The 27,422-nt window shown below is 43.9% G+C and overlaps 2 protein-coding genes across 5 annotated transcripts in view; one reads left to right on the forward strand and one right to left on the reverse strand.

Moving 5' to 3' along the window:
- Window positions 1–27,422, reverse strand: part of LOC134957932 (complement factor H-like) — a 1,300,757-nt gene that overhangs the window by 879,235 nt on the left and 394,100 nt on the right. The gene's annotated exons all lie outside the window — the stretch shown is intronic.
- On the forward strand, window positions 626–27,246 carry LOC134957933 (activating signal cointegrator 1 complex subunit 2 homolog). The gene is made up of 5 exons (XM_063940182.1): window positions 626–1,455; window positions 8,551–8,909; window positions 24,826–24,894; window positions 24,970–25,182; window positions 26,393–27,246. Exons 2-5 carry the CDS (start codon window positions 8,762–8,764, stop codon window positions 26,677–26,679), a joined length of 717 nt encoding a protein of 238 aa, XP_063796252.1. The 5' UTR covers window positions 626–1,455; window positions 8,551–8,761; the 3' UTR covers window positions 26,680–27,246.

Below are 27,422 nucleotides of genomic sequence, written 5' to 3' on the forward strand. Positions count from 1 at the left end.
ATGACTAAAATTACTTACTAAACCTTTATTACAACCCATACAGAATCCAACATGCCCCAGGAAACACAGCAGGACACATTGAGTGATGACAATTCTGTGCATCAACAGCAGCCTTCTTCACCAACCCGACCAACTATCCATACAGAGTAAACGTTTCCATTCCTATGATGACCCCTTTTGTGTAAATCTCGGTCAAGCTCCTATATATACACTGCAGGGACGTGCAGTCAGGGGAGGCAGTGCCTCCCCTGTCATTAATGATTACATTAAAACAAAGAAGATACTTATGACACATACTGTATTCTGTGTCATAAGTATCCTCTTATATTAATGTAATCGTTTTTTCAGTTTAAACCATGTTTAACTTGTTTTAGGAGGCACCACAAACTGTGCCTCTCGCTGCCAATTATAAATGGGCGGAAGCAGGGGGCAGGCAGGGGGCGGGGCCAAGCAAAGGGCTGTAAAAGCCCATTAAAAAAACAGTATAAGCGGCACCTATACAAGTGCCTCAGTGCAGGGACGTGCTTTCGGCCCATATGAAAGCACGCCCCTGTCACTGATTGGGCAGTAGATTCAGCACTGACAGTGACTGTATCCGGCTGTCACTGTCAGTGCTGAACGGGGAGGTAGGAAGTCAGTGTCAGGCAGCTGTACGACATAAGCGGATCCGTGCCCCAATCCCCCGTCCCCCGTCATTTCTAAAACTTTACAACAAAACACAGCAGTCCCTTAAAAGAAGCCAGCAGCGCCGCAGTTCACCAGCGCCCACCACGATGAAGGGGCTAGCGGCAGCAGCAGTACTAATGAATCAGACTGACTCATTACAGTACGCTGCAGCCAGCTTCCCTCTCCTCCCCTCAACCACGATCCATCATTCACCTGCGCAGCCCACAAGCGACATGCCAGCTGCCGAGAGGGTCACTGAGCAGCAGGGTAGTGTCTTCCACCTGTTTCCTGGCCGCCTGATGGTCAATACTTGTCCTGCAGCCAGTCACAAATTCAAGGGAGTGGGAGCTTCAAAGATAGCAGGCGCGCTGCTGCTGCAGTCACAGTGCGCACTTTCTGGTGCCCTAGATCTGGTGCAATATATGCATGTAAGTATCTGCAACTGAGTTCCTTTGTGGGTTCCGCCTCCTCTCTTTATAACCTGCAACATCGTAGCTCTCAACTGTGTGCTCCCTCACTGTGTCTAATGGGGCCATGTCCAGCCAAGCCCATTCTTTAGTGTTTGACTGGCCCAGCATGGGGATCATATCCCCAGTGGAGCCTACAACTGCTGCCCGAAAGGGTGGGGAGACCCAGCAGATATTGCTGTGCAGTGTTCAATTAAAGTGGCGCCCGGCTTCCCGCCCCTCTAAATGACGGCAAAGCCGCAGCGTGGACCTTATAACAGAGCTGGGATACTGAGAGAAGATACCAGGAGCAGCGGAGCTGATTAGAGCACAGGAACTTAAGGTTAGTTATTTTCCTACAGGGTTCTTCAGAGAAAAGAGGAAGGGGAGGAGGGGGTTGTCTGGAGGGGACTGAAAAGATGGGCACTGCCTGCATTGCTCATTTTTTTTATAATAGTGATGGGGAGATATATTAACAGGTTGGGTAACGAATTCCAGCGGTAAGGATGCCAGCAGTCAGATGACCGACCGCGGTATCCCAACAGCGGACGGGGGTTAGTATTTTACTCCTCTCTCCCCACACTATTCCTCTGGGTTGTCGGCTAGGGCTAATCCACCGGGGTTGTCAGCTGTGGGATGCGTTTTGCAGTTAGGATGCTGGCGGTCATTTGACTGCTGTTGGAATCCCGATACCCCTCAGGAGACCAGTGCCTAACCCTCCCCCCTGTGCCCTAACCCCCACCCCAATACTCACCTTCGGGATATCTGCGTCCCGGCGCTGGTCTCCTGAGGGGTATCGGGATTCCAACAGCAGTCAAATGACCGCCAGCATCCTAACTGCAAAACGCATCCCATATTAACAACTTATAAGTTGCAAATAAGCTAGATCTGGTGCAATTAGACACTACTGTCACTATAGAGGATATATTTACTGTAAAAAAAAAAAAAAAAAATGACTATTCTCTTTTGTCTTTGCATACTTGTAATGACATTGTCAGCACAATACTGTTGTATTACAATGGTATTCAAGCAGCACTTAAAGAACAAAGAGGGTCATTCAGACCTGATCGCACGCTAGCTTTTTTTGCAGCGCTGCAATCAGGTCAGAACTACGCAATGCGCAGGTGCATCGTACGGGTACAAAGCGGATCGTTACTGTGCGATGGGTTTTACAAAGATTCCATTCGCACAGCCTATTGCAAGGAGATTGACAGGAAGAGGGCATTTGTGGGTGGCAACTGATTGTTTTCAGGGAGTGGTTGGAAAAACACAGGCGTGTCCAAGCATTCTTTCCCTCTTTTTTGTGTCCAGGCGTTTGCAGGGCGGGTGTCTGACGTCAATTACGGCCCCGGACAGGCTGAAGTAATCGCAAGGGCTGAGTGAGTTCTGGGGAACTCAGAAACTGCACAAACTTTAGTTGTACTGCTCGGCTGCACAAGCGTTCGCACACTTGCACAGCTAAAATACACTCCCCTGTAGGCGGCGACTATCTGATCGCACCGCTGCAAAAAACTGCTAGCGAGCGATCAGATCTGAATGACCCCCAAATAGCTCACCTTTATGCTTATTCATTTACCACATAGCAGGATTATCTGCAAATATGTGCAGTGTGTCAACAGTGGCCAACTGGGAAAACAGAAGACGCCTGTGAACTGCTACTAGAATCTTTTTTTTTTTTTGTTGCTGTGGCGTCAACAGTACGAAGGTCTTTGAATGCAATACGCAAGCACCGTTGCCTGCTCTCATGCACATGTGTCATCGCTGCCTGATTCACGCAAGTGCCATTAGGACTGCAGTCTTGCACATGTGCTATTTGCCTGGCATTGCTGGAAAGCTACAGCTACTGCAGTACCACAGGGCTGGCTGGAATCACCGCAGAGGTGGATTTCATTCATCCTCTTTGGCATTTTAATACTTTTGGTAATATTACTTCCAGCTTCACCTGGAAAATGGGCAAACCAAGGGCTGCATCATACTTGCCTACCCTCCCGAAATGGCCGGGAGGCTCCCGAAAATCGGGTGACCCTCCCGCCCCCCCGGAAGAGCAGGCAAGTCTCCCGATTACAGGGGTCCCCCCCTGCCCGGCTGCCCACTTAGCGAGTTAAGTGGGCGGTCCGGGCAGGCGATGACGCGATTCTTGTTGAATCGCGTCATTCAAGCCACGCCCCCCACTGTATAATGCCGGTAATTGCGGCATTACGCGGTGGGGGCATGGCTTGCATGACGCGATCCAGCAGCCACGCCCCATCCCTCCTCTGGCCCGCCCCTGTGCCGCCTCCGGCCCGCCCCCCTCCTCACATCAGCTCACTGCCCGCCCCCCTGCTGAGCCGACTGGCTGCTCTCTCCCGGAGAGAGCAGCCCAAAAGTCGGCAACTATGGGCTGCATGCATTACTGGAGTGGTAAATAATCTTATAATACATTTCCCTCATGGCGGCCAGTTGAGTAAGCTTTTTTTCCCTAAAATGATAGATTTCTCAGCTCCTGCAGATGGCAATCCCCATTATTATCAATGGGGACTACGATCTGATCCCTGTGTACCAAACTCCGAAAAGTGAAGCTTTTCGGAGATTGGCCCCATTTGGTTACCCCATATTTAGATGGTGTAAACGGCTTTATAAGTATGGACGCATATCCGCAGAAGAGTAAAAAGGGAGCATTATGTCGTTTTATACAAGCTGTCAGTTTTCAGTGACTGCCTTATAACACTGATCCTAAACTAATGATGAATCAATATCTTCATCCTCTATAGGGATTTCACTGACCCGCAGTGGGAAATTCAATAAGATGAGAGTGATGAGCGTATGAGAGATACTGGTGATGTGCTATGGTGACGTTTGAGGGCTAGCAACGGCACCCTACAATAAGGCAAATCAATTCAGCATGATATGAATGGCGTCGGGAAGTAAGTCCCAGAGCTATTCATCTGTCTCCATCGCACCCTGCACTTAGGGCCTATTTCAGACCTGATTGCAGAAGCAAAATTTTTCTCTAATGGGCAAAACTATGTGCACTGCAGGTGGGGAAGATGTAACAAGTGCAGAGAGAGTTAGATTTGGGTGAGGCATGTTCAAACTGAAATCTAGATTGCAGTGTAAAAATAAAGCAGACAGTATTTACTCTGCACAGAAAAAGTATAACCCACCCAAATCTAATTCTCTCTGCATATGTTATATCTGCCCCCCTACAGTGCACATGGTTTTGCCCATTATGGAAAGATTTTGCTGCTGCGATCAGGTCTGAATTAGGCCCTTAGTCGAGAGATGGCAGTTAACGCGCCTTAAGCCGCATATTTTAGTCGCAGAAACTGGAATTCTCCAATGTAAATGCCGGCTGTTTGCACACGTCCTAAGGCAAAAAACTGCATTACGGCACTACTTTAGTTGCATTTCTGCTGGCACCTCAGGAGGGGTACGAGAAGAAATCCTCTAGTCAGGCTTAACAGCATGATCAATTGAATAGTTCCGGGACCTTCTTCCTGGCACTATTTATATCGAGCTGGATTAAATCACCCCATTGTCCCTATAATGTGGATTTGGAGTCTGATTTTAAATATATTTATTGTATAGAGGTCACTGTTATGCTAAAGTTTTGTAGTTGTTTATAGCTTTTTGACAAAGGATTTTTTAAATATATTTAAATGGTTTCTTAAACCACACCCACATTAGATAAACCACTGCTGCAAATGTTTTGTTGCACAAATTTTTCTGTTGCAATTTGCTGGTAGAAAAGCAGGGGCCACTTGCTTGTGTTTGCCCCCCCAGGCTAAAAATTGCCAGCCGGCCTCAGAGTCTCAGGGCTTGTGTTTAGTTACACACAGAACACCATGGCTATTTGTTTGTCCAGATCTTCCATTAACTTAATAGCGCCGCACCCATGGTGACCCCTACACATTTTGTACACACACCAGCCAGTGCCTCACCAGCCACTGACCTCACCGCACGCCACTGATACACTGTCCCTTTATTTTATAGCTACCAATCTAACGCTAGAGGGATAGTATCCGAAAGCAAGTCAGTTGTAAAGTAATGGTGGAGTCCTCATGTAATGCGGTGAAGGTGCTTGGGGGGTGATTCAGAGGCTCTGAAGGCTTTTGTGTAGTGTGCGTGCTAAAATCATCTCACTTGTGTGATCGCCTCTGCCTGATTGACAGGCAGAGGCGGTTGCGGGGTGGGAGGGGGCGCGGTCCGGACAATGCAGGTGTGTCCGGATCGTTGCAGGTGCTAGACTGCACAGGCAGGGAGCTACTTGGTGGGTGTGAAGGTATCACCGTCGTGCAATGCTTTTGCACACATGCTGGGGGAAAGGGGGGTGAGGCTTGACATGTGGGGTGGACTAACCCTGTGATGGGCATCCCCCACATGCAGGGGCGGATCCAGAAAAAAATTACAGGGGGGGCACCATAAGGGGCGTGGCTTCATTGGAATGGGCGTGGCTTCGTTGGAATGGGCGTGGTATTGCAGGAAAAGACTACCTTATACCCCAGTTTTGCAACCTGCACGCCCAGACGTTGGCCACCACAGGAAAGAAAAATAATCCTGATTCATGCCCCTTACATTATTTGTCATTTTTCCTCCTTATAGTAATGCCCAGTATACATTATTCCACATACTGCAATGGCCCTTAGACATTATTCCACACACAATAATGCACATGACACAATATGCACACACTGTAATGCCCCAGACACATTATGCCACACACCGTAATGCCTGTGACACATTATGACAGGAATCGCAATGCCCGTTATACATTATGCTACACACTGCACTGCCCCTGATACATTATAGCACATACAATGTCTGTGACACATTATGCCACACACTGCAATGACCTTGAGACATTATACCACAATGCCCGTGATATAGTATACCATACACCGTAATGCCTGTGACACATACCGCAATGCCCGTTATACCCTATGCCACACACCGCAATGCCCGTTATATATTATGCCACACTGCAATGACCCTGAGACATTATACCACATACCACAATGCCCGTGATATAGTATACCACACACCGTAATGCCTGACACATTATGACACACACCGCAATGTCCGTGATACATTATGCCACACACTGCAATGACCCTGAGACATTATACCACATATCACAATGCCAGCGATATAGTATACCATACACCGTAATGCCTGTGACACATTATGACACACACCGCAATGTCCGTGATACATTATGCCACACACCGTAATGCCCATTACACACTAAGTCCTACAGTAAGGCTTCTAATTACTTTTCAAATACCTGCTCGTTGTCAGGGGTTTCATGCACTGGGTGTCATGCTCGTTGCCAGGGGTTTCATGCTCTTGGTTCCATGCACGGTGCCAGGGGTTTTCATGCTCAGGGTGTCATGCTCGTTGCCAGGGGTTTCATGCACTGGGTGTCATGCTCGTTGCCAGGGGTTTCATGCACTGGGTGTCATGCTTGTTGCCAGGGGTTTCATGCACTGGGTGTCATGCTCGTTGCTAGGAGGTAGTCCTTGTTGCTAGGGCTGTGCTCCCAGTGCCACATATGTCCCCAGTGCCAGATATTCCCCCACGGTGCCAGGTACTCACATGCCCCCAGTGCCAAATATAGCCCCCCCCCCATGTGCCAGGTACACATATACCCCCAGTGCCAGATATTCCCCGACAGTGCCACATATGCCCCCAGTGCCAGATATCGCCCCCCCCAGTGCAATATAAGCCCCCAGTGCCACATATGCCCCAGTGCCAGATATTCCCCCCCCAGTGCCACATATGCCCCCAGTGCCAGATATCCCCCCCCCAGTGCCATATATGCCCCCAGTGCCAGATATTCCCCCCAGTGCCATATATGTCCCCAGTGCCAGATATTCTCCCCCCCCCCTCCCTGCCAAATATGCCCCCAGTGCCAGATATTCCCTCCCCAGTGCCATATATGTCCCCAGTGCCAGATATTCTCCCCCCCCCCCTCCCTGCCAAATATGCCCCCAGTGCCAGATATTCCCCCCCAGTGCATCCCCCCCCCTTCCTCCGCCGCCGCCGCCGCCGCTGCTCCCCCCGCTCCCCTGCTGTTAGGAGGGACACGGAGGGCACAGTGCACGCCTCCCTGTGTCCCTCCTGTGTCTCCGGCGGACGCGGGTCACTGTAATAAAGGAAGTGCTCACGAACGGCACTTCCTTTATGAGACCAGCGGCCGCCGGAGACCCAGGAGGGACACAGGAGAGGCGCGCACTGTGCCCTCCGTGTCCCTAACAGCAGGGGAGGAAACGAGACCGCAGACTGACATGCGGACGCTCGTCCGCATGTCAGTCTGCACTAAAAATGACAGGGGAGGCACGTGCCTTGGTGCCCCCCCCCTAAATCCGCCACTGCCCACATATCAGAGAAACTGATCGTAGATGTGCCAAATTTAGCACATCTACAATCAGCTCTGAATCACCTCCTTGGTCCAGTTTTTGGTTTTGGTGATCATCTCTCTAGAGGTGGATTGGTAACTATAATATAAAGGGACAGTGCATATCTAGGAACTTGTCCGAGATTTAGACAAAAGGGGTCATCATAGGAATGGACACGTTTACTCTGCATGGATAGTTGTGCAGGATTACTGACAAGGCGGGTGCAGGGGGTGCAGCCCTGAGCTGCTGTATATGTCCAGTGGTACTGCTATATTTGTCCAGTGATACTGCCATATATGTCCATTGATACTACCGTATATGTCGAGCGGTACTGCTGTATAAATCCAGTGGTCCTGCCATTTAATTCCAGTGTTCCTGCGGAATAATTCCAGTGGTACTGGCATATAAATCCAGTCCAGTGATAATGCTGTATATGTCCAGTGGTACTGCGTATAATTCCAGTGATGCTTCCGTATGATTCCAGTGGTACTAGCGTATAAGTCTCAACTGTGGTCCAAAGTGGTTGCGGCAGTGAATTGCGAGGGTGTGTTGAAGCATATGGAGGACACATGTAGAAAATGCTTCTACGTTATTAAACGCCGTGTGAAGGCCAAGATGTCCAAGGAGGCCAAGTCAACACGAAAAACTGGGGGCGGACCTGCCTTTCGTGCAACTTATAGGGAGTGAGAGGAGCCTGTACGTAGTTTGATTCCTGCTGAGGTTGTCAGGGCCACTTACGTACGTGATTCTGTGCTAACTCCTGCGGTATTTTTTTTAATTGATTTATGATTCAAGCAAGATTTTTTTAAATTGTTTTTTTCCAGAATGACGTTGATTTGATATTGTTTAACTACAAACAGTAATATCATGCTCCATCATAATGTCTTTGTACCCTAATGTCCTTGGACTATTTTGTGTTTTTTCGTTACTGACATGTCTTAGCCACACACATTATAAATTATGTTTTTGCAATTAATCCTGTATGATTTTTATACAGATGATGCTATTATTTTATGAAATGACTAATTATTTTTGTGTTTTTTTTTGTAATTTGTGTATAGTTACTCAAAGAAAATCAGCAACCATGGCTGCCACCTCAAGGCCCCAAGCTGCGGATACAGGAGAAGCAGTTACATTATTTATAAAAATGGACTTAAGTTTTTTTTGACTAAAATATACACTAAATAATCAAAATCTTTCAACATAGGACCAGCCACATTGCACGCAACTCCGCAAACTCAAAGTACACATGTGTCTCTCCAAGGCAAAAGTATGCCACACAAGAGGCGACGGAGTGAACCAAGTCAAACAGTTACCGCGTATCAACAACAACAGGGCCTTTCTCTTGTGGCCCCACAGCCTCCAGAAGAGCTTTTGGCGACTCCTCCAAGACCTCGGCCACACTCTCATCATGTTGCTGGTAAGTACACACAGAATTACATTATCCAGACTTATACACTGATTCACTTTTTTTTTTGTGGTGTCAAAATGTATTTAAAGACACATTGTCAGCATGCACTGTCGTACTGGGATATGAAGGGCACACCGGGGACACCTCTTGTTATGGACCCATACTTTTGCCTGATCAAAGCCAACCAAGGTGTTCAATGAAAACAACACAGAGGCGTGCCGAAAACAATAAAGTCCTACAGTGTGATACATAAATTCCATGTATAAGACAAGTGCACAGTCTTGATTCCGCTCAGTAGAGGAGATAGTGGCCCCTCATGCAGTGGTGTATACCGGTGTTTGTATGCTAACCCTGTGTGTCATTCTGGCCCTGTCAATATGTCACACAGAAATGTGGCAAGTAAAGAAGTGATAAGTAAAGGATATTCTTTATCACATAAAATTGGTTTGGTTAAACAGATATGTGTCGTCACTTTTGCATATTTTGTATTTTTAAAGAAAGTGCATGCGGATCTGTCCGCATAGCAAGGTTCAGCAGAATTGATTCCTTACAAATTGATCCATGGCAACATAGTTGGTAATGTGATTAATTTGTGGTATTTTTGGAGGTTGGATGTTGACCATAGCAAACAAGCATATTGCAGGTATTATATTATGTAACCTTAATGGCTAACATCCTAACTCCAGCTGTTGTTGAACTTAACATCCCAACATGTCCTGCGACATTTTGTACATTTGGAGTATTGGAAACTTACGCAGGCTATGTTGGGATGTGTATGTCATCAACAGCTGTAGTGTAAAGGTTAGCCATCAATGTTGTAGAAGGTGCTATATGAATTCATTTGTTGTCTTGCTGTGTTGTGTTGCTTAGCATGCCATCTTAAATGTAGCTTACATAGTATCAAATGTAACGCATAGATTCAGCTCATGTGTTTCCAATGTTTTTTTTTTGGTGGTTTTTAAATGTCATAGTGATTCGTGAATTTTTTATTTATTTAATTTTGGCAGGAGTGTGTAATCATTTTATTGACAAAGTCAATTCAAAAACTAACCAAATTAAAATTTAGTTGGGATTTTATGTTTGGGTCATTTATGGATCATTTACCCAGCCACCATGACCTACATCATGCATGGTTTGCTGAATGTTTTTCTTTAAGTCTGACATGACTAAAATTACTTACTAAACCTTTATTACAACCCATACAGAATCCAACATGCCCCAGGAAACACAGCAGGACACATTGAGTGATGACAATTCTGTGCATCAACAGCAGCCTTCTTCACCAACCCGACCAACTATCCATACAGACTAAACGTTTCCATTCCTATGATGACCCCTTTTGTGTAAATCTCGGACAAGCTCCTATATACACACTGTCCCTTTATTTTATAGTTACCAATCTAACGCTAGAGGGATAGTATCCGAAAGCAAGTCAGTTGTAAAGTAATGGTGGAGTCCTCATGCAATGCGGTGAAGGTACTTGGGGGGTGATTCAGAGGCTCTGAAGGCTTTTGTGTAGTGTGTGTGCTAAAATCATCTCACTTGTGCGATCGCCTCTGCCTGATTGACAGGCAGAGGCGGTTGCGGGGTGGGAGGGGGCACGGTCCGGACAATGCAGGTGTGTCCGGACCGTTGCAGGTGCTAGACTGCACAGGCAGGGAGATACTTGGTGGGTGTGAAGGTATCACCGCCGTGCAATGCTTTTGCACCCATGCTGGGGGAAAGGGGGGTAAGTCTTGACATGCGGAGCGGACTAACCCTGTGATGGGCATCCCACCACATGTCAGAGAAACTGATCGTAGATGTGCCAAATTTAGCACATCTACAATCAGCCCTGAATCACCTCCTTGGTCCAGTTTTTGGTTTTGGTGATCATCTCTCTAGAGGTGGATTGGTAACTATAATATAAAGGGACAGTGCATTTCTAGGAACTTGTCAGAGATTTAAATAAAAGGGGTCATCATAGGAATGGACACGTTTACTCTGCATGGATAGTTGTGCAGGATTACTTACAAGGCGGGTGCAGGGGGTGCAGCCCGCACCCGGGTGGTGTCCCTGAGCTGCTGTATATGTCCAGTGGTACTGCTATATTTGTCCAGTGATATTGCCATATATGTCCATTGATACTGTCGTATATGTCCAGCGGTACTACTGTATAAATCCAGTGATCCTGCCATTTAATTCCAGTGTTCCTGCGGAATAATTCCAGTGGTACTGGCATATAAGTCCAGTCCAGTGATACTGCTGTATATGTCCAGTGGTACTGCATATAATTCCAGTGATCCTTCCGTATAATTCCAGTGGTACTGGCGTATAAGTGCAGTGATCCTGCCGTATAATTCCATTGGTACTGGTGTATAATTCCAGTGATCCTGCCGTATAATTCTAATGGTACTGGCGTATAAATCCAGTGATCCTGCCGTATAATTCAAGTGATACTGCCATATAACTCCAGTGGTACTGCCGTATAATTCCAGTGATACTGCCATATAATTCCAGTGGTACTGGCATATAAATCCAGTGATACTGCCCTATAAATCCAGTCCAGTGATACTGCCATATAAGTTAAGTGATACTGCCATATAAATCCAGTCCAGTGGTACTGAGGTATAAGTCCCGTGGTACTGCCGCATAATTTCAGTGATACTGACGTATAATTCTAGTGGTACTGCTGTATAATTCCAGTGGTACTGCCATATAAATCCAGTGGTACTGGCGTATAAATTCAGTCCAGTGGTACTGCCTTATAAATCCATTGATACTGCACTATATATGTCTAGTAGTACTGCCGTATAAATCCAGTCCAATGATACTACCGTATATGTCCAGTGGTACTGCCGTATATGTCCAGTGATACTGCCATATAAGTCCAGTGGTACTGCCATATAAGTCCAGTCCAGTGGTGCTGCCATATAAGTTCAGTGGTGCTGCCCTGTGCTGTATATTATTTACTCCAAATAAAGGGGTTATTAATATTTAATCCAAATAATTTTTACAGGGTTTGCCCTGTGTGGTGTAGAGTTACACTCTCCTGTGCTGCATTTTGTTATATAACTCCAGAAAAATAATGGAGAACAAAAATTTGGAGGATAAAATAGGGAAAGATCAAGAACCACTTCCTACTATTGCTGCTGATGCTGTTGCTGTTGTTGCTGCTGGGAGTCAATCATCATCCCAGAGGGGAAGTCGGAAGACCACTTGTACTACTTCAACTAAGCAATTGACTGTCCAACAGTCCTTTGCGAGGAAGATGAAATATGACAGCAGTCACCCTGTTGCAAAGCAGATTACTGAGGCCATAACAACTATGCTGGAGTTAGACGTGCATCTGGATATCCGCCATTAGTGCAGTGGGACTGCAATGCCACTCCTAGATGGGCCAGGTGTTTGTGCCGCACACTTGTGTCACTTAGCTTAGTCATACAGCTACCTCATTGCACCTCTTTTTCTTCTTTGCATGATGTGCTGTTTGGGGCCTATTTTTTTAAATCTGCCATCCTGTCTGACACTGCAGTGCCACTCCTAGATGGGCCAGGTGTTTGTGCCGCAAACTTGTGTCGCTTAGCTTAGTCCTACAGCTACCTCGGTGCAACCTTTTGGCCTAAAAACAATATTGTGAGGTTTGAGGAATAGACTGGAAATGAGTGGAAATGATTGTTATTGAGTTTAATAATACCATAGGATCAAAATTACCCCCAAATTCTGTGATTTTAGCTGTTTTTATGTTTTTTTCAAAAATCATCCAGATCCAAAACCAAAACTCGAAAAGGTGATTTTGGCAAAACCAAAACAGATCCAAAACACGAGCATGTAACCAGAACAAAAACACAAAACATGAAAAGTGCCCGCTGCACAACTCTACTGACAATTAATAAAATATCCAATACCATATATTACAAAATTGACTCACAAATATAATCACATAGTCCTACTCTATACAAGCTAGGACCACCTATATTCACCAATGCATCACAATATATATGGAAAAAAACATTGGTGGATGATAGCGACGAAATGACGGAGCAGGAGGAGACTGCTCCCTCTAGCAACCAGAGGAGTGGTCCCTCTGGCTCAGATGAGATGAAAGCTAGAGAGGCACCCAGGCAGATGGTGGTGGTAGGGGACTCTATCATTAGGAAGGCAGATAGGGCAATCTGCTACCGGGACAGTGATCTACCGTATGGTCTGTTGTCTCCTGGGTGCTCGGGTATGGCACATCGCGGACCGGGTAGATATATTGTTGGTAGGGGCTTGGAAAGACCTGGCGGTCTTGGTGCACATTGGCACCAACGACAAAGTTAGTGGTAGGTGGGATGTCCTTAAGAAAGATTATAGGGACTTAGGACAGAAACTAAAACAAAGGACATCTAAGGTAATTTTCTCCAAAATATTACCAGTGCCACGTGCTAGCCCAGGGAGACAGAGGGAGATTAGGGAGGTAAATGTGTGGCACAGAGACTGGTATAGGAAAGAGGAGTTTGTGTTCTTCTCAGTGAGGCGCCATCTTTTTTCTCGTGATGGATTGCACCTGAATGAGGAAGGGGCTGCGGTGCTGGGGGGTAGGATGGTTAGTAGGTTGGAGGAGCTTTTAAACTAGGAGCCTGGGGTGAGGGTTTAGCTAGAAACTATGGGTCATGCAGCGAGTATAGTAGGGATGGTGGTAGTGAGATAAATGGGGGTGGAGAAGGGGGAGGGAAAGTGCAGCTGGTAAGGGTATTTACATGGGTTCTATTAAGGGTGTTAAGAAAGGTATTGCTAAAGCATTAACTAATAACAATTATGTGTCATCATTACAGACTATAGAAAATGTTGTACGGGACTTAAGGGAAAATACTTATGGAAGAAACATTTGTGATGATCCGCAACAAGATACCCCCTTGTTTGTGCCTGGATGACACAGTTACACACAAAATGAACACACGAGGGGGGTTAATTCTTTAAAGAAAACCAAATACCTATGATTACTCGGGTAGATTCACCATAATACAGGGTTGGTGTTGCTCCCCAGAGTCAGAAAACCAAATATTCTAGAAAGAGAAAAGAAGACTCTATCTTGGGGGCACTCTTTGAAATATAAATATGGCCAGATATACCCTTAGGTATCATTAAAATATAACCTTTAATTGTATCTTTAAAATTAATAGGAATTTGAAAAGGAAAAATATATAAACACACACACAGGTTTATTCATATACACCTTGGGATCACTTGTCTATCACAAGGAGTTCAAAGAACACTGATTGCTCACTATGGAGCTTATTGGTTCAGAGAACACTGATTGCTCACCGAGGAGCTTGTTTTAATTATTTTTATTCAGATTTTTTTATAACCAATTATGATCTCTCACTGTTTAAACAACCATATCATGAATAGGTATTGATTTACCGAACGTCAGCTCCTATATTCTCAAACACATGTATAATTATAAAAATTCTAAATTTGCCCAAATGGTATATACACAGTGTTGAGAGATGCAGAATGCCCATCATATTTATATGGTATCTTATGCGCTCATTAGTAGCTCGACATAAATAGTTGGTATAGAGAAAAAAAAGGAAAGAGTAAAAAAGATGATCAGTATGCCATGGTACATTGCTTCTACTGTCTCACCGTCATGAGCTCAAGGTTTTTGTTAGCTCAGCGGCCGGTGGATGAGAGGGCAGCGACCTTGAAATTTCTGACCAGAAAGAGGATAAGTGGCCGTACTGCTTTCCCTGTTAGAGCGGATGGAATGTCTCGATATCCTAGGACATTGCAGGACACTGCACCGCAATCCAGGGATGAGTGTTAACCGAAATTGAGTACAATTCCTGCCTGTTTAATTTTCAGGTAATTGCAGGGAGATGATAGGGAGTGGTTCAATGTTAAACCAGTGCCGTGCACATTCTCACATAGAAATGCATTTATCAAAAAAGCCGTTCTCCACACAGGCTATTAGCAAAGTACTTTCCCAAATTTATTTTCAGGTATACTTTATCGGTATACTAATATTGTTAGGCTCTCTTAACATAATTCATTATTTTCTCTAACATTTGACCATAGGTCACTGAACAATATGTGTTGGGCTAAAAAGTAGCAGCAAACCCAGCTAGAATGAAAAGTTTTTATGACCGCAAACCCAGTCCAGCCGCTGAGATCTCTTTTCGTCATGTACTCTGGTCACTAGGACCGGTGCAGCGGACGGCAAATATGAAAACAGCAGCGCTTCGGGTATTACTGGCCGGAAAAAAGATTAGTAGCTGTGCTGCTTTCCACGTTAGAGCGGTTGCAGCGCCTTGATATCATGGGACAGAGCAAGGACGCTGCACCACAATCCGTGGATGAGAGCTAGCTGAAAATAGGAAGATTACCGTTCTAAAGGCAGCAGGACTTCTGGACGGAGCAGCGTATGTTGGTTGTAGGACCAGTGATTCTAACTTTCACAAGGCGACATTGCTATGCTGATTCCAGCCGTGCCAAAACGCGTTTTCACCCGTAGGCTTGCTCACTTCACTGCACTATCTGGCATCAGATAGTGCAGTGAAGTGAGCAAGCCTACGGGTGAAAACGCGTTTTGGCACGGCTGGAATCAGCATGGCAATGTCGCCTTGTGAAAGTTAGAATCACTGGTCCTACAACCAACATACGCTGCTCCGTCCAGAAGTCCTGCTGCCTTTAGAACGGTAATCTTCCTATTTTCAGCTAGCTCTCATCCACGGATTGTGGTGCAGCGTCCTTGCTCTGTCCTATGATATCAAGGCGCTGCAACCGCTCTAACGTGGAAAGCAGCACAGCTACTAATCTTTTTTCCGGCCAGTAATACCCGAAGCGCTGCTGTTTTCATATTTGCCGTCCGCTGCACCGGTCCTAGTGACCAGAGTACATGACGAAAAGAGATCTCAGCGGCTGGACTGGGTTTGCGGTCATAAAAACTTTTCATTCTAGTTGGGTTTGCTGCTACTTTTTAGCCCAACACATATTGTTCAGTGACCTATGGTCAAATGTTAGAGAAAATAATGAATTATGTTAAGAGAGCCTAACAATATTAGTATACCGATAAAGTATACCTGAAAATAAATTTGGGAAAGTACTTTGCTAATAGCCTGTGTGGAGAATGGCTTTTTTGATAAATGCATTTCTATGTGAGAATGTGCACGGCACTGGTTTAACATTGAACCACTCCCTATCATCTCCCTGCAATTACCTGAAAATTAAACAGGCAGGAATTGTACTCAATTTCGGTTAACACTCATCCCTGGATTGCGGTGCAGTGTCCTGCAATGTCCTAGGATATCGAGACATTCCATCCGCTCTAACAGGGAAAGCAGTACGGCCACTTATCCTCTTTCTGGTCAGAAATTTCAAGGTCGCTGCCCTCTCATCCACCGGCCGCTGAGCTAACAAAAACCTTGAGCTCATGACGGTGAGACAGTAGAAGCAATGTACCATGGCATACTGATCATCTTTTTTACTCTTTCCTTTTTTCTCTCTATACCAACTATTTATGTCGGGCTACTAATGAGCGCATAAGATACCATATAAATATGATGGGCATTCTGCATCTCTCAACACTGTGTATATACCATTTGGGCAAATTTAGAATTTTTATAATTATACATGTGTTTGAGAATATAGGAGCTGACGTTCGGTAAATCAATACCTATTCATGATATGGTTGTTTAAACAGTGAGAGATCATAATTGGTTATAAAAAAATCTGAATAAAAATAATTAAAACAAGCTCCTCGGTGAGCAATCAGTGTTCTCTGAACCAATAAGCTCCATAGTGAGCAATCAGTGTTCTTTGAACTCCTTGTGATAGACAAGTGATCCCAAGGTGTATATGAATAAACCTGTGTGTGTGTTTATATATTTTTCCTTTTCAAATTCCTATTAATTTTAAAGATACAATTAAAGGTTATATTTTAATGATACCTAAGGGTATATCTGGCCCTATTTATATTTCAAAGAGTGCCCCCAAGATAGAGTCTTCTTTTCTCTTTCGGGAAAATACTTATGTCAGGGCGGGGATTTTAGATGGGAACATTGGGTTAACCAAAGAGAAAAGTAAGGTGGGCAATACTAAGTGTGGTGGGGTTGGAGAGGGAGCGAGAAGGACAGTCTGTATCAGTAACTCTACGGATGCACTAGTTAACCAGGATGGGAAATCTTTAGGAAAACAATCAATTAAAGGGACCGATAAACTAAAATGTATGCTTGCAAACGCAAGAAGTCTAGCAGGTAAAATGGGGGAATTGGAATTGTTAGCATCAAAGGCTGAGTATGACATTATAGGCATTACGGAAACATGGTGGGACGACTCTCACGACTGGGTTGCTAACTTGGAGGGGTATTCTCTTTTTAGGAGGGACAGGGCTAACAAAAGAGGAGGAGGTGTATGTCTTTATGTTAAACCATCACTTAAACCATACCTAAAGGAGGTTATCTATGAGGAGACTGGTGATAATGTGGAGTCACTATGGGTAGAAATCTCAAGTGGGGGAATTGATGCAAAAAAACTAGTCATAGGCACGTGCTCTAAAAAGCTGGATATAGGCATACATGAGGAAGAACAACTATTGCAGGAAATCAAAACGTCGGCGGGATTGGGGAACATCCTTGTCATTGGGGATTTTAATTATACAGATATAAACTAGAGTAACGATTCATGTGCTAATGCAAGGGGCAGCAGGTTCTTAAATATGATTAGGGATCACTACTTGTCTCAATTAGTCGAGGACCCAACTAGGGGTAAAACTACCCTGGATCTAGTAATTACTAATAATGTGGACATTATATCAAACACTAAAGTTGGGGAGACTTTGGGTAACAGTGATCACTATATGATCACATTCGACATCAGTTTCAGGAAACAAAGCTACAGGGGTTCCACCAAAACTTTTAACTTTAGGAAGGCTAATTTCAGTATGCTTAGATGTGCACTTAACGACATAGAGTAGGAGGTTCTGTTTAATAACAAGAACACTTCAGAAATGTGGGATGTTTTAAAAGGGTTGCTGGATAGCAATATTCATAACTTTATTCCCATGGGCAGTAAATGCAGGAGTATTAAACTCAAACCGATGTGGCTTAACAAGAAGGTTAAGGCAGAAATGGATAAAAAAAGCGGGCTTTCAAAGCATTTAAAGCTAATGGAAAGGAGGAGTCTTTCAAGTATTATATCAAGAGTAAAAGAGAGTAAACCCATAGAGAGTAAAACCAATCCTAAAAAGTTTTTTAAATACATAAACAGTAAAAGGTTAAAAAAGGAGAATATAGGTCAATTAAAAGATGAATTAGGAGAATTGATAAATGATGACGAAATAAAAGCGCAAATACTGAACAAATTCTTTTCATCAGTATTCAGCAGTGAAGAACTGATGGTGGGAGTAGAGCATAACAATTGTGACAGTAATGATTCATGGTTAGATACTTGTTTAAGCGAAGAAGTAGTCCGGGAGAGACTAAGCAAAATTAAGATTAATAAATCACCTAGTCCTGATGGACTTCACCCGAGGGTTCTTATGGAGCTTAGTTCACAACTAGCACGACCCCCATATTCTTGATTTCAATAGTTCAATTAGATCAGGCATGGTACCTAAGGATTGGCGTATAGCTGAGGTAGTGCCATTATTTAAAAAGGGATCTAAAAATCTTCCGGGAAACTACAGACCAGTTAGTTTAACATCTATAGTGGTGAAAATATTGGAAGGAATTCTAAGGGACATCATACAAGAGTATCTAAAGTCCGCTAGGATTATTAGCAAGAACCAGCATGGGTTTGTGAGGACAGGTCATGTCAGACTAACTTAATTAGCTTCTAAGAGGAAGTGAGCAATAATCTTGATCAAGGAAAAGCAGTGGATGTGTCCTTCCTAGATTTTGCAAAGGCCTTCGATACAGTTCCTCACAGGAGACTGATGATCAAATTAAAGGAGATTGGCCTAGGAAAAACTATTTGCACATGGATAAGCAGCTGGTTGGATAGCAGAGTACAGCGAGTAGTGGTCAACGGGAAGTCCTCAACCTGGTCACCAGTAGTTAGCGGAATACCACAAGGGTCCATACTTGGACCACTACTGTTCAACACATTTTTCAATGACCTAGAAATGGGCCTGGAAAGCACAGTGTCAATCTTTGCAGATGATACTAAACTGTGTAAGGTAATTAGTTCAGAATTGGATGTGGAGTCATTGCAGAATGATCTATCTAAACTTGAACTCTGGGCGTCTACATGGAAAATGAGGTTCAATACAGACAAATGCAAGGTTATGCATTTTGGGAATAAAAACAAACTTGCATCCTACATATTTAATGGGGAACGTCTAGGGAAAACAGAGTTGTAAAAAGATTTGGGGGTATTCATTAATAATAGGCTTAATAACTGTACACAATGTCAAAACACAGTAAAGAAGGCAAGTAAGGTGCTAGCGTGCATAAAAAGGGGAATTGAGACAAGGGACTCGGATGTAATCATGCCGCTGTATAAGGCATTGGTACGTCCACACCTGTAATATTGTGTTCAGTTTTGGGCACCATTGTATAAAAAAGACATCAGTGAACTCGAAAGTCTCAAAGGCGAGCTACTAAATTGATTAAAGGCCTAGAAGGACTGGACTATAAGGAAAGACTTACTAGGCTGAATATGTATACACTAGAAAAGAGGCGCCTAAGAGGAGATATTATTAATATCTTCAAATATGTAAAGGGACATCGCAAAGAGTTATCAGAGGAATTATTTATTAAAAGAACACAGTTAAGGACACGTGGGCACTCGCTGCGACTGGAGGAAAGAAAGTTCCGAACGCAGCAGAGGAAAGGGTTCTTCACTGTTAGGGCAATCAGGATGTGGAATTCCCTGCCAGGGAAGGTGGTAATGGCGGACTCTGTAATTGGATTTAAAAAAGGAATGGATAAATTTCTGAATGAAAAAGCTATCCAAGTTTATAATACTTAAAATATCAACGTGGTTAATCCGGGGGTTACATGAGTTATAGTAGCTAACTAGTCATAAGACATTATTTAGCAAGCATATAGAATCATCACAACTTAAAACAGGTTGAACACGATGGGCAATTTGCCTCTATTCAACCTCAAATACTATCTTACTATGTTACTATACACACAAACCAGTGGCAGAACTAGCGAGCGCTGGGCCCAGGTGCGACAAAATGCTTTGGGCCCATCCCATCCAAGTCCACCCCCTCACCCCTGGAGAGGATCTGGTGAGGGGGACCTGCTCAGGGCCAGAGAAATGGATACCTAGCAACAGTGCCGTAACTAGACATTTTAGCACTGTGTGCAAGAAACGGCATCGGAGCCCCACCCCTGCATGCGAAACAGGGGCAGTGGCTTCGTGGGAAAGGGGTGTGGCCACAAAATGATACCAATTCATAAAACGGGGCACAGTAGTCTCCATTATTCAAATTACGCCGCACAGTATCACCACTACACCAGGTAGAGACCCTTTTACACCTTACGGCGGACAGATTCCTCTTTTTACACATTACGGCAGACAGCGTCCCCTTTTTACACATTACGGCAGACAGCGTCCCCCTTTTTACACATTACGGCAGACAGCGTCCCCCTTTTACACATAACGGCAGACAGTGTCCCCTTTTTACACAAAACGGCAGACAGCGTGCCCTTGTTACACATAGCGGCAGACAGCGTACACTTTTTACACATAACGGCAGACAGCGTGTCCTTGTTAAACATAGCGGCAGACAGCGTACACTTTTTACACATTACGGCAGACAGCATCCCCCTTTTTACAGATTACGGCAGACAGCGTCCCCTTTTTACACATTACGGCAGACAGCGTGCCCTTGTTACACATTACGACAGACAGCGTCCCCCTTTTTACACATTACGGCAGGCAGATTCCCCCTTTTTACACATTGCGGCAGGCAGATTCCCCCTTTTTACACATTGCGGCAGAGAGAATCCCCATTTTTACACATAGCGGTAGGCAGATTCCTCATGTTTACACATTGCGGCAGGCAGATTCCCCATTTTTACACATTGCGGCAGGCAGATTTCCCATTTTTACACATAGCGGAAGGTAGATTCCCCCTTTTTACACATTGCGGTAGGCAGACTCCCCATTTTTACACATTGCGGCAGGCAGATTCCCCATTTTTACACATTGCGGCAGGCAGTCCCAACAAAGACAGAAAGAAATAGACAGAAAGAAAGAAGAATTATACATACCCTCTCTGCTGGCTCAGGCTCCTCGGTGCAGCTTGACGATTCACGGGCAGTAGAGAAGGAGGAGGAGGGAGGTGGAGGAGGGAGCCGCAGCAGTGCTGTGTTATTGGTGGAGGCACTGCTGCTGCTGCTGCCCCTCTGCTTCACTATAGGCTGTTCTCGGAAGACAGCCTATAGTGAAGCAGAGGGGCAGCAGCAGCAGCGCCTCCACCAGTAACAAAGCGCTGCTGCGGCTCCCTCCTCCACCTCCCTCCTCCTCCTTCCCCCGTACCGCTGCTCCTCTCCGGGCGGCTGTGCGCTGCGGGCAGCAGTTGCCCACAGCGCACAGCGGCATGTAATGAGTCAGTTTGACTCATTACATGCGTTGGGCCCCTGGACAGAGGCGGGCCCCAGTGCAACGCATTGGTTGCACTGGCGGTAGTTCCGCCTCTGACACAAACTAATGCTAGTAGACATATGAGGAATATTATATAAGCCAGGGGTACAATATGAAAGCATCACAGTATCTTATAAGAAGCACTTTAGGTTGATGCTTTCATTTAGACCCCTAGGAGATTTAGTGTCAAGTTTAAAAATCCATCTGGACTCATTCTGAAGCAATTATCTCCCACGGTCGCCACCCCTCATTAATTTGGGGATGTGATCAATAGTCATACAACGAGTGATGCAAGTTGGTGTATTTTCATCAAAAAATTCAGAGCCACCAGTTTGTCACTTTGTTTGTAGAGATGAGCGGGTTCAGTTCTCAGAGAACCGAACCCTACCGAACTTCATGTCTTGAGCCCGGCTCGGGTTTTCCCGTCTGACTTGGAAACCCGAACGCGGCAAAACGTCATCATCTTGCTGTCGGATTCTCGCGGGATTTGGATTCCATATAAGGAACCACGCGTCTCTGCCATGTTCACTCCAGTCTCGGAGAGTGTATAGTGTTCAGTGTCTGTGTGTTGGAGCGGGAAAGTGGGGTGGCAAGTGTTGTGCTGCTCAGTCCAGTCCAGTGTAGTCACTCAGTGTATTGTGCTGCATCAGTCCAGGCAGTCACAGTGTTGGTGTTCTCTGATGCCATATATCCAGTGTAGCTGTAAAGTGGTGCTGTGTTGTGCAGACCAGTCCAGTGTAGTCAGTGTATTGTGCTGTATCAGTCCAGCCAGTCACAGTGTTGGTGTTCTCTGCTGCCATATATCCAGTGTAGCTGTATAAAGTGGTGCTGTGTTGTGCAGACCAGTGGTAGTGTCCTGTGTCATCAGTAATTCTAGTGACAATATACACTGCAGCTATACAGTATGTCCACTGCTGCAGTATACCAATTATAACAACCTGTTGGGCTGCATCAGACCAGTGGTAGTGTCCTGTGTCATCAGTAATTCCAGTGACAATATACGCTGCTGCTATATGTCCACTGCTGCAGTATAACAATTATAACAACCTGTTGTGCTGCATCAGACCAGTGGTAGTGTCCTGTGTCATCAGTAATTCAAGTGACGATATACGCTGCTGCTATATGTCCACTGCTGCAGTATAACAATTATAACAACCTGTTGGGCTGCATCAGACCAGTGGTAGTGTCCTGTGTCATCAGTAATTCCAGTGATGATATATACCGCTGCTATATGTCCGCTGCTGCAGTATAATAATTATAACAACAACATGTTGTGCTGCATCAGACAAGTGGTAGTGTCCTGTCCATCAGTTATTCATGTGCCGAATTTTGTCTTATATAACTCCCAAAAAATAATGGAGAACAAAAGTTTTGAGGATAAAATAGGGAAAGATCAAGAAGAACCACTTCCTCCTAGTGCTGAAGCTGCTGCCACTAGCCATGACATAGACAATGAAATGCCATCAACGTCGTCTGCCAAGGCCGATGGCCAATGTGTTAGTAGAGGGCATGTAAAATCCAAAAAGCCAAAGTTCAGTAAAAGAACCAAAAAAATATATTTAAATCGTCTGAGGAGAAACGTAAACTTGCCAATATGCCATTTACGACACGGAGTGGCAAGGAACGGCTGAGGCCCTGGCCTATGTTCATGACTAGTGGTTCAGCTTCACATGACGAAGGAAGCCCTTATAACTGAGGCCTTGACACTTATGTTGGTGTTAGACATGCGTCCGGTATCCGCTATTAGTGCAGTGGATTTAGGCAATTGATGGAGGTATTGTGTCCCCGGTAACAAATCCCATCTAGATTCCACTTCACTAGGCAGGCGATAGCGAGATTTTGCCATTTAGTTCCAGTGATTTGGTCGTATAATTACAGTGATTTTGCCAATTAATTTCAGTGATTTATAATTATTAATTACAGTGATCTTGCCATTTAATTCCAGTGATTTGGATGTATAATTACAGTGATTTTGCCAATTAATTTCAGTGCTTTATAATTATTAATTACAGTGATCTTGCCATTTAATTCCAGTGATTTGGACGTATAGTTACAGTGATTTTGCTAATTAATTTTAGTGATTTATAATTATTAATTACAGTGATCTTGCCAAATAATTCCAGTGATTTGGGCGTATAATTCCAGTTGGAATTGTTTTTGTCGCTTGGCTTAGTCATACAGCTTCCTCATTGCACCTCTTCGACATCTTTGCATGAGGTGCTGTTTGGGGCCTAGTTTTGAAAAGTGCCATCCTGTGTGACACTGCCGTATGAGTCCAGGGGTACTGCTGTATTAGTCCTGGGGTACTGCCGTATAAGTCCACCAATTGCAGATTTTTTTTAAAAGTAATTGGAGCGTGCTGGAGATGCTGTCAGTGGACCGAACAATTGCGGCCCACTCTCGACATTCAGCCACTGCGTGACACTACTAGATGTGCCAGGGGGTCGTGTCACTTAGCTTAGGCCTACAGCAACCTCGGTGCACCTTTTTTTCTTATTTGCATCATGTGTTGTTAGGAACTTTTTTTTTATATCTGCCCTCCTGTCTGCCACTGCAGTGCCATGCCTAGATGGGCCAATTGTTTGTGTCATTTGGCTTAGTCATATAACTACCTCATTGCAATCCTTTTTCTTCTTTGCATGATGTGCTGTTTGGGGCCTTTTTTTTTTATATCTGCCCTCCTGTCTGCCAATGCAGTGCAACACCTAGATGGACAAATTGTTTGTGTCGCTTGGCTTAGTCATACAACTACCTCATTGCAATTCTTTTTCTTCTTTGCATGATGTGCTGTTTGGCGCCATTTTTTTTTATATCTGCCCTGATGTCTGACACTGCAGTGCCACTCCTGGGGGTATATTAACTAACAATTCGTATTTCATGCGATTTGAAGTGTAAAAAATCACTGCTGACATCGACAGTGTATTTGTGCAACTTTTTGTTTTGTAAATCTGTTATTTACTATTCTGTCGTATGTTGAAGTTTCATGTTTTCCGATGTCAATGTAGTTCGTAATTTTTTGGTTAGGATCTCGGCCGATGTTGATATGCGTTCGTATTTTTGTGTGCTTTGTTTATGAATTCATTTTTTTTTTTACGTGGCAGGCTTACAGTTAATCACGTACATGTTTTTTAACAGAATGACGTTGGTTTGATATTCTTTAACTACAAACATTCATGCTCCATCATAATGTCTTTGTATCCTAATGTCCTTGGACTATTTTGTGTTTTTTACATGTCTTAGCCACACACATTTTGAATGATGTTTTTGCAATTAATCCTGTATGATTTTTATACAGATGATGCTATTATTTTATGAAATGACTAATTATTTTTGTGGTTTTTTTTTTGTAATTTGTGTATAGTTACTCAAAGAAAATCAGCAACCATGGCTGCCACCTCAAGGCCCCAAGCTGCGGATACAGGAGAAGCAGGTACATTATTTATAAAAATCGACTTGTTTTTTTTGACTAAAATATACACTAAATAATCAAAATCTTTCAACATAGGACCAGCCACATTGCACGCAACTCCACAAACTCAAAGTACACACGTGTCTCTCCAAGGCAAAAGTATGCCACACAAGAGGCGAAGGAGTGAACCAAGTCAAACAGTTACCGCGTATCAACAACAACAGCGCTTTTCTCTTGTGGCCCCACAGCCTCCAGAAGAACTTTTGGCAACTCCTCCAAGACCTCAGCCACACTCTCATCATGTTGCTGGTAAGTACACACAGAATTACATTATCCAGACTTATACACTGATTCACATTTATTTTTGTGGTGTCAAAATGTATTTAAAGACACATTGTCAGCATGCACTGTCGTACTGGGACATGAAGGGCACACCGGGGACACCTCTTGTTATGGACCCATACTTTTGCTTGATCAAAGCCAACCAAGGTGTTCAATGAAAACAACACAGAGGCGTGCCGAAACCAATAAAGTTCTACAGTGTAATGATACATAAATTCCATGTATAAGACAAGTGCACAGTCTTGATTCCGCTCACTAGAGGAGATAGTGGCCCCTCATGCAGTGGTGTGTACCGGTGTTTTGTATGCTAACCTTGTGTGTCATTCCAGCCCTATCAATATGTCGCACAGAAATGTGGCAAGTAAAGAAGTGATAAGTAAAAGATATTCTTTATCACATAAAATTGGTTTGGTTAAACAGATATGTGGCGTCACTTGTGCATATTTTGTATTTTTAAAGAAAGTGCATGCGGAACTGTCCACATAGCAAGGTTCAGCAGAATTGATTCCTTACAAATTGATCCATGGCAACATAGTTGGCAATGTGATTAATTTGTGGAATTTTTGGAGGTTGGATGTTGACCATAGCAAACAAGCATATTGCAGGTATTATATTATGTAACCTTAATGGCTAACCTTCCGACTCCAGCTGTTGTTGAACTTATCATCCCAACATGTCCTGCGACATTTTGGACATTTGGAGTATTGGAAACTTACGCAGGCTATGTTGGGATGTGTATGTCATCAACAGCTGTAGTGTTACCCATCAATGTTGTAGAAGGTGCTATATGAATTCATTTGTTGTCTTGCTGTGTTGTGTTGCTTAGCATGCCATCTTAAATGTAGCTTACATAGTATCAAATGTAATGCATAGATTCAGCTCATGTGTCCAATGTTTTTTGTTTTTTGTTTTTGGTGGTTTTTAAATGTCATAGCGATTTGTGAATGTTTTATTTATTTAATTTTGGCAGGAGTGTGTAATCATGTTATTGACAAAGTCAATTCAAAATCTAACCAAATAAAAATTTAGTTTGGATTTTATGTTTGGGTCATTTATGGATCATTTACCCAGCCAATATTACCTACATCATGCATGGTTTGCTGAATGTTTTTCTTTAAGTCCGACATGACTAAAATTACTTACTAAATTAATCAAACCTTTATTACAACCCATACAGAATCCGACATGCCCCAGGAAACACAGCAGGACACATTGAGTGATGACAATTCTGTGCATCAACAGCAGCCTTCTTCACCAACCCGACCAAGGTCGCCCACAATGAGGTCATCACTGACACAGACACCACCAATTGCTCAACTGACCACACAAACACCACAGGTGGAAATCCGTGAAACAAATTTCTTGACCAGGTGGTCACATGAGCAAACCATTGTTGGTGACTACATCAAACGACAAACCCAATTTCAGGCAAGTCTGCCACATCACCTCCCACGCATATCATGAAATAGCAGCAGACTGAACCTCCAAATGACCCGTATTGCTAATACCCTTGAGCAAATATGTGCAGACAATGTGCTAAACAACCATGCCATTATCAGAGTAATGGATGAACTGCTTAGACACCAACAGCAATTCATCAACATCATACAAAACAATCTGCTTCTAATGCAAAGTTTATCTAGACCAATAGAGCAAACTTCGGATGCCAATACTCAACTGTCCGCCAGTATAAACAATCTTAGCCAGAACATTTTACCCATTCAACAAGAAACCCAAACAGCAAGCTCCTCAACCACCACACCCAGCATCACCCCAGTTACCTCCCCAGTACGGAGATCCCACAGAACCCGAAGTAATGTTGCTGGACAGGGATCATCTTCATCCAAAAAGCAACAACCAAAATGACACCTGAAACTTGCGCTAAAAATGTTTTACTACAGAAAATAAATCAATCTGGTTAATTTTTCACGTTATTGTTTTTTTTAAATTGGTTTTCTACATTTATACATTAATTTATCAACACATATTGTTGATAACTTCAAACATGTATGATTTACATTAGCATTTGTGGGTACTGTTCTAACCTTCAATAAAGGTTTTGTTTTCACTAGCAAAGTAGTTATTTGTGAGTCACAAACATGTTTAGTTTCTGTAAACATATTTGTTGTGGTCTTTTTTTTGCTGGTAGTGCAGACACATGTCACACATTATGCACTTTATGATAGATGTAAGTGTATGTTATAATA

This window comes from Pseudophryne corroboree, chromosome 9, assembly GCF_028390025.1.
Source record: "Pseudophryne corroboree isolate aPseCor3 chromosome 9, aPseCor3.hap2, whole genome shotgun sequence".
NCBI lineage: Eukaryota > Metazoa > Chordata > Amphibia > Anura > Myobatrachidae > Pseudophryne > Pseudophryne corroboree.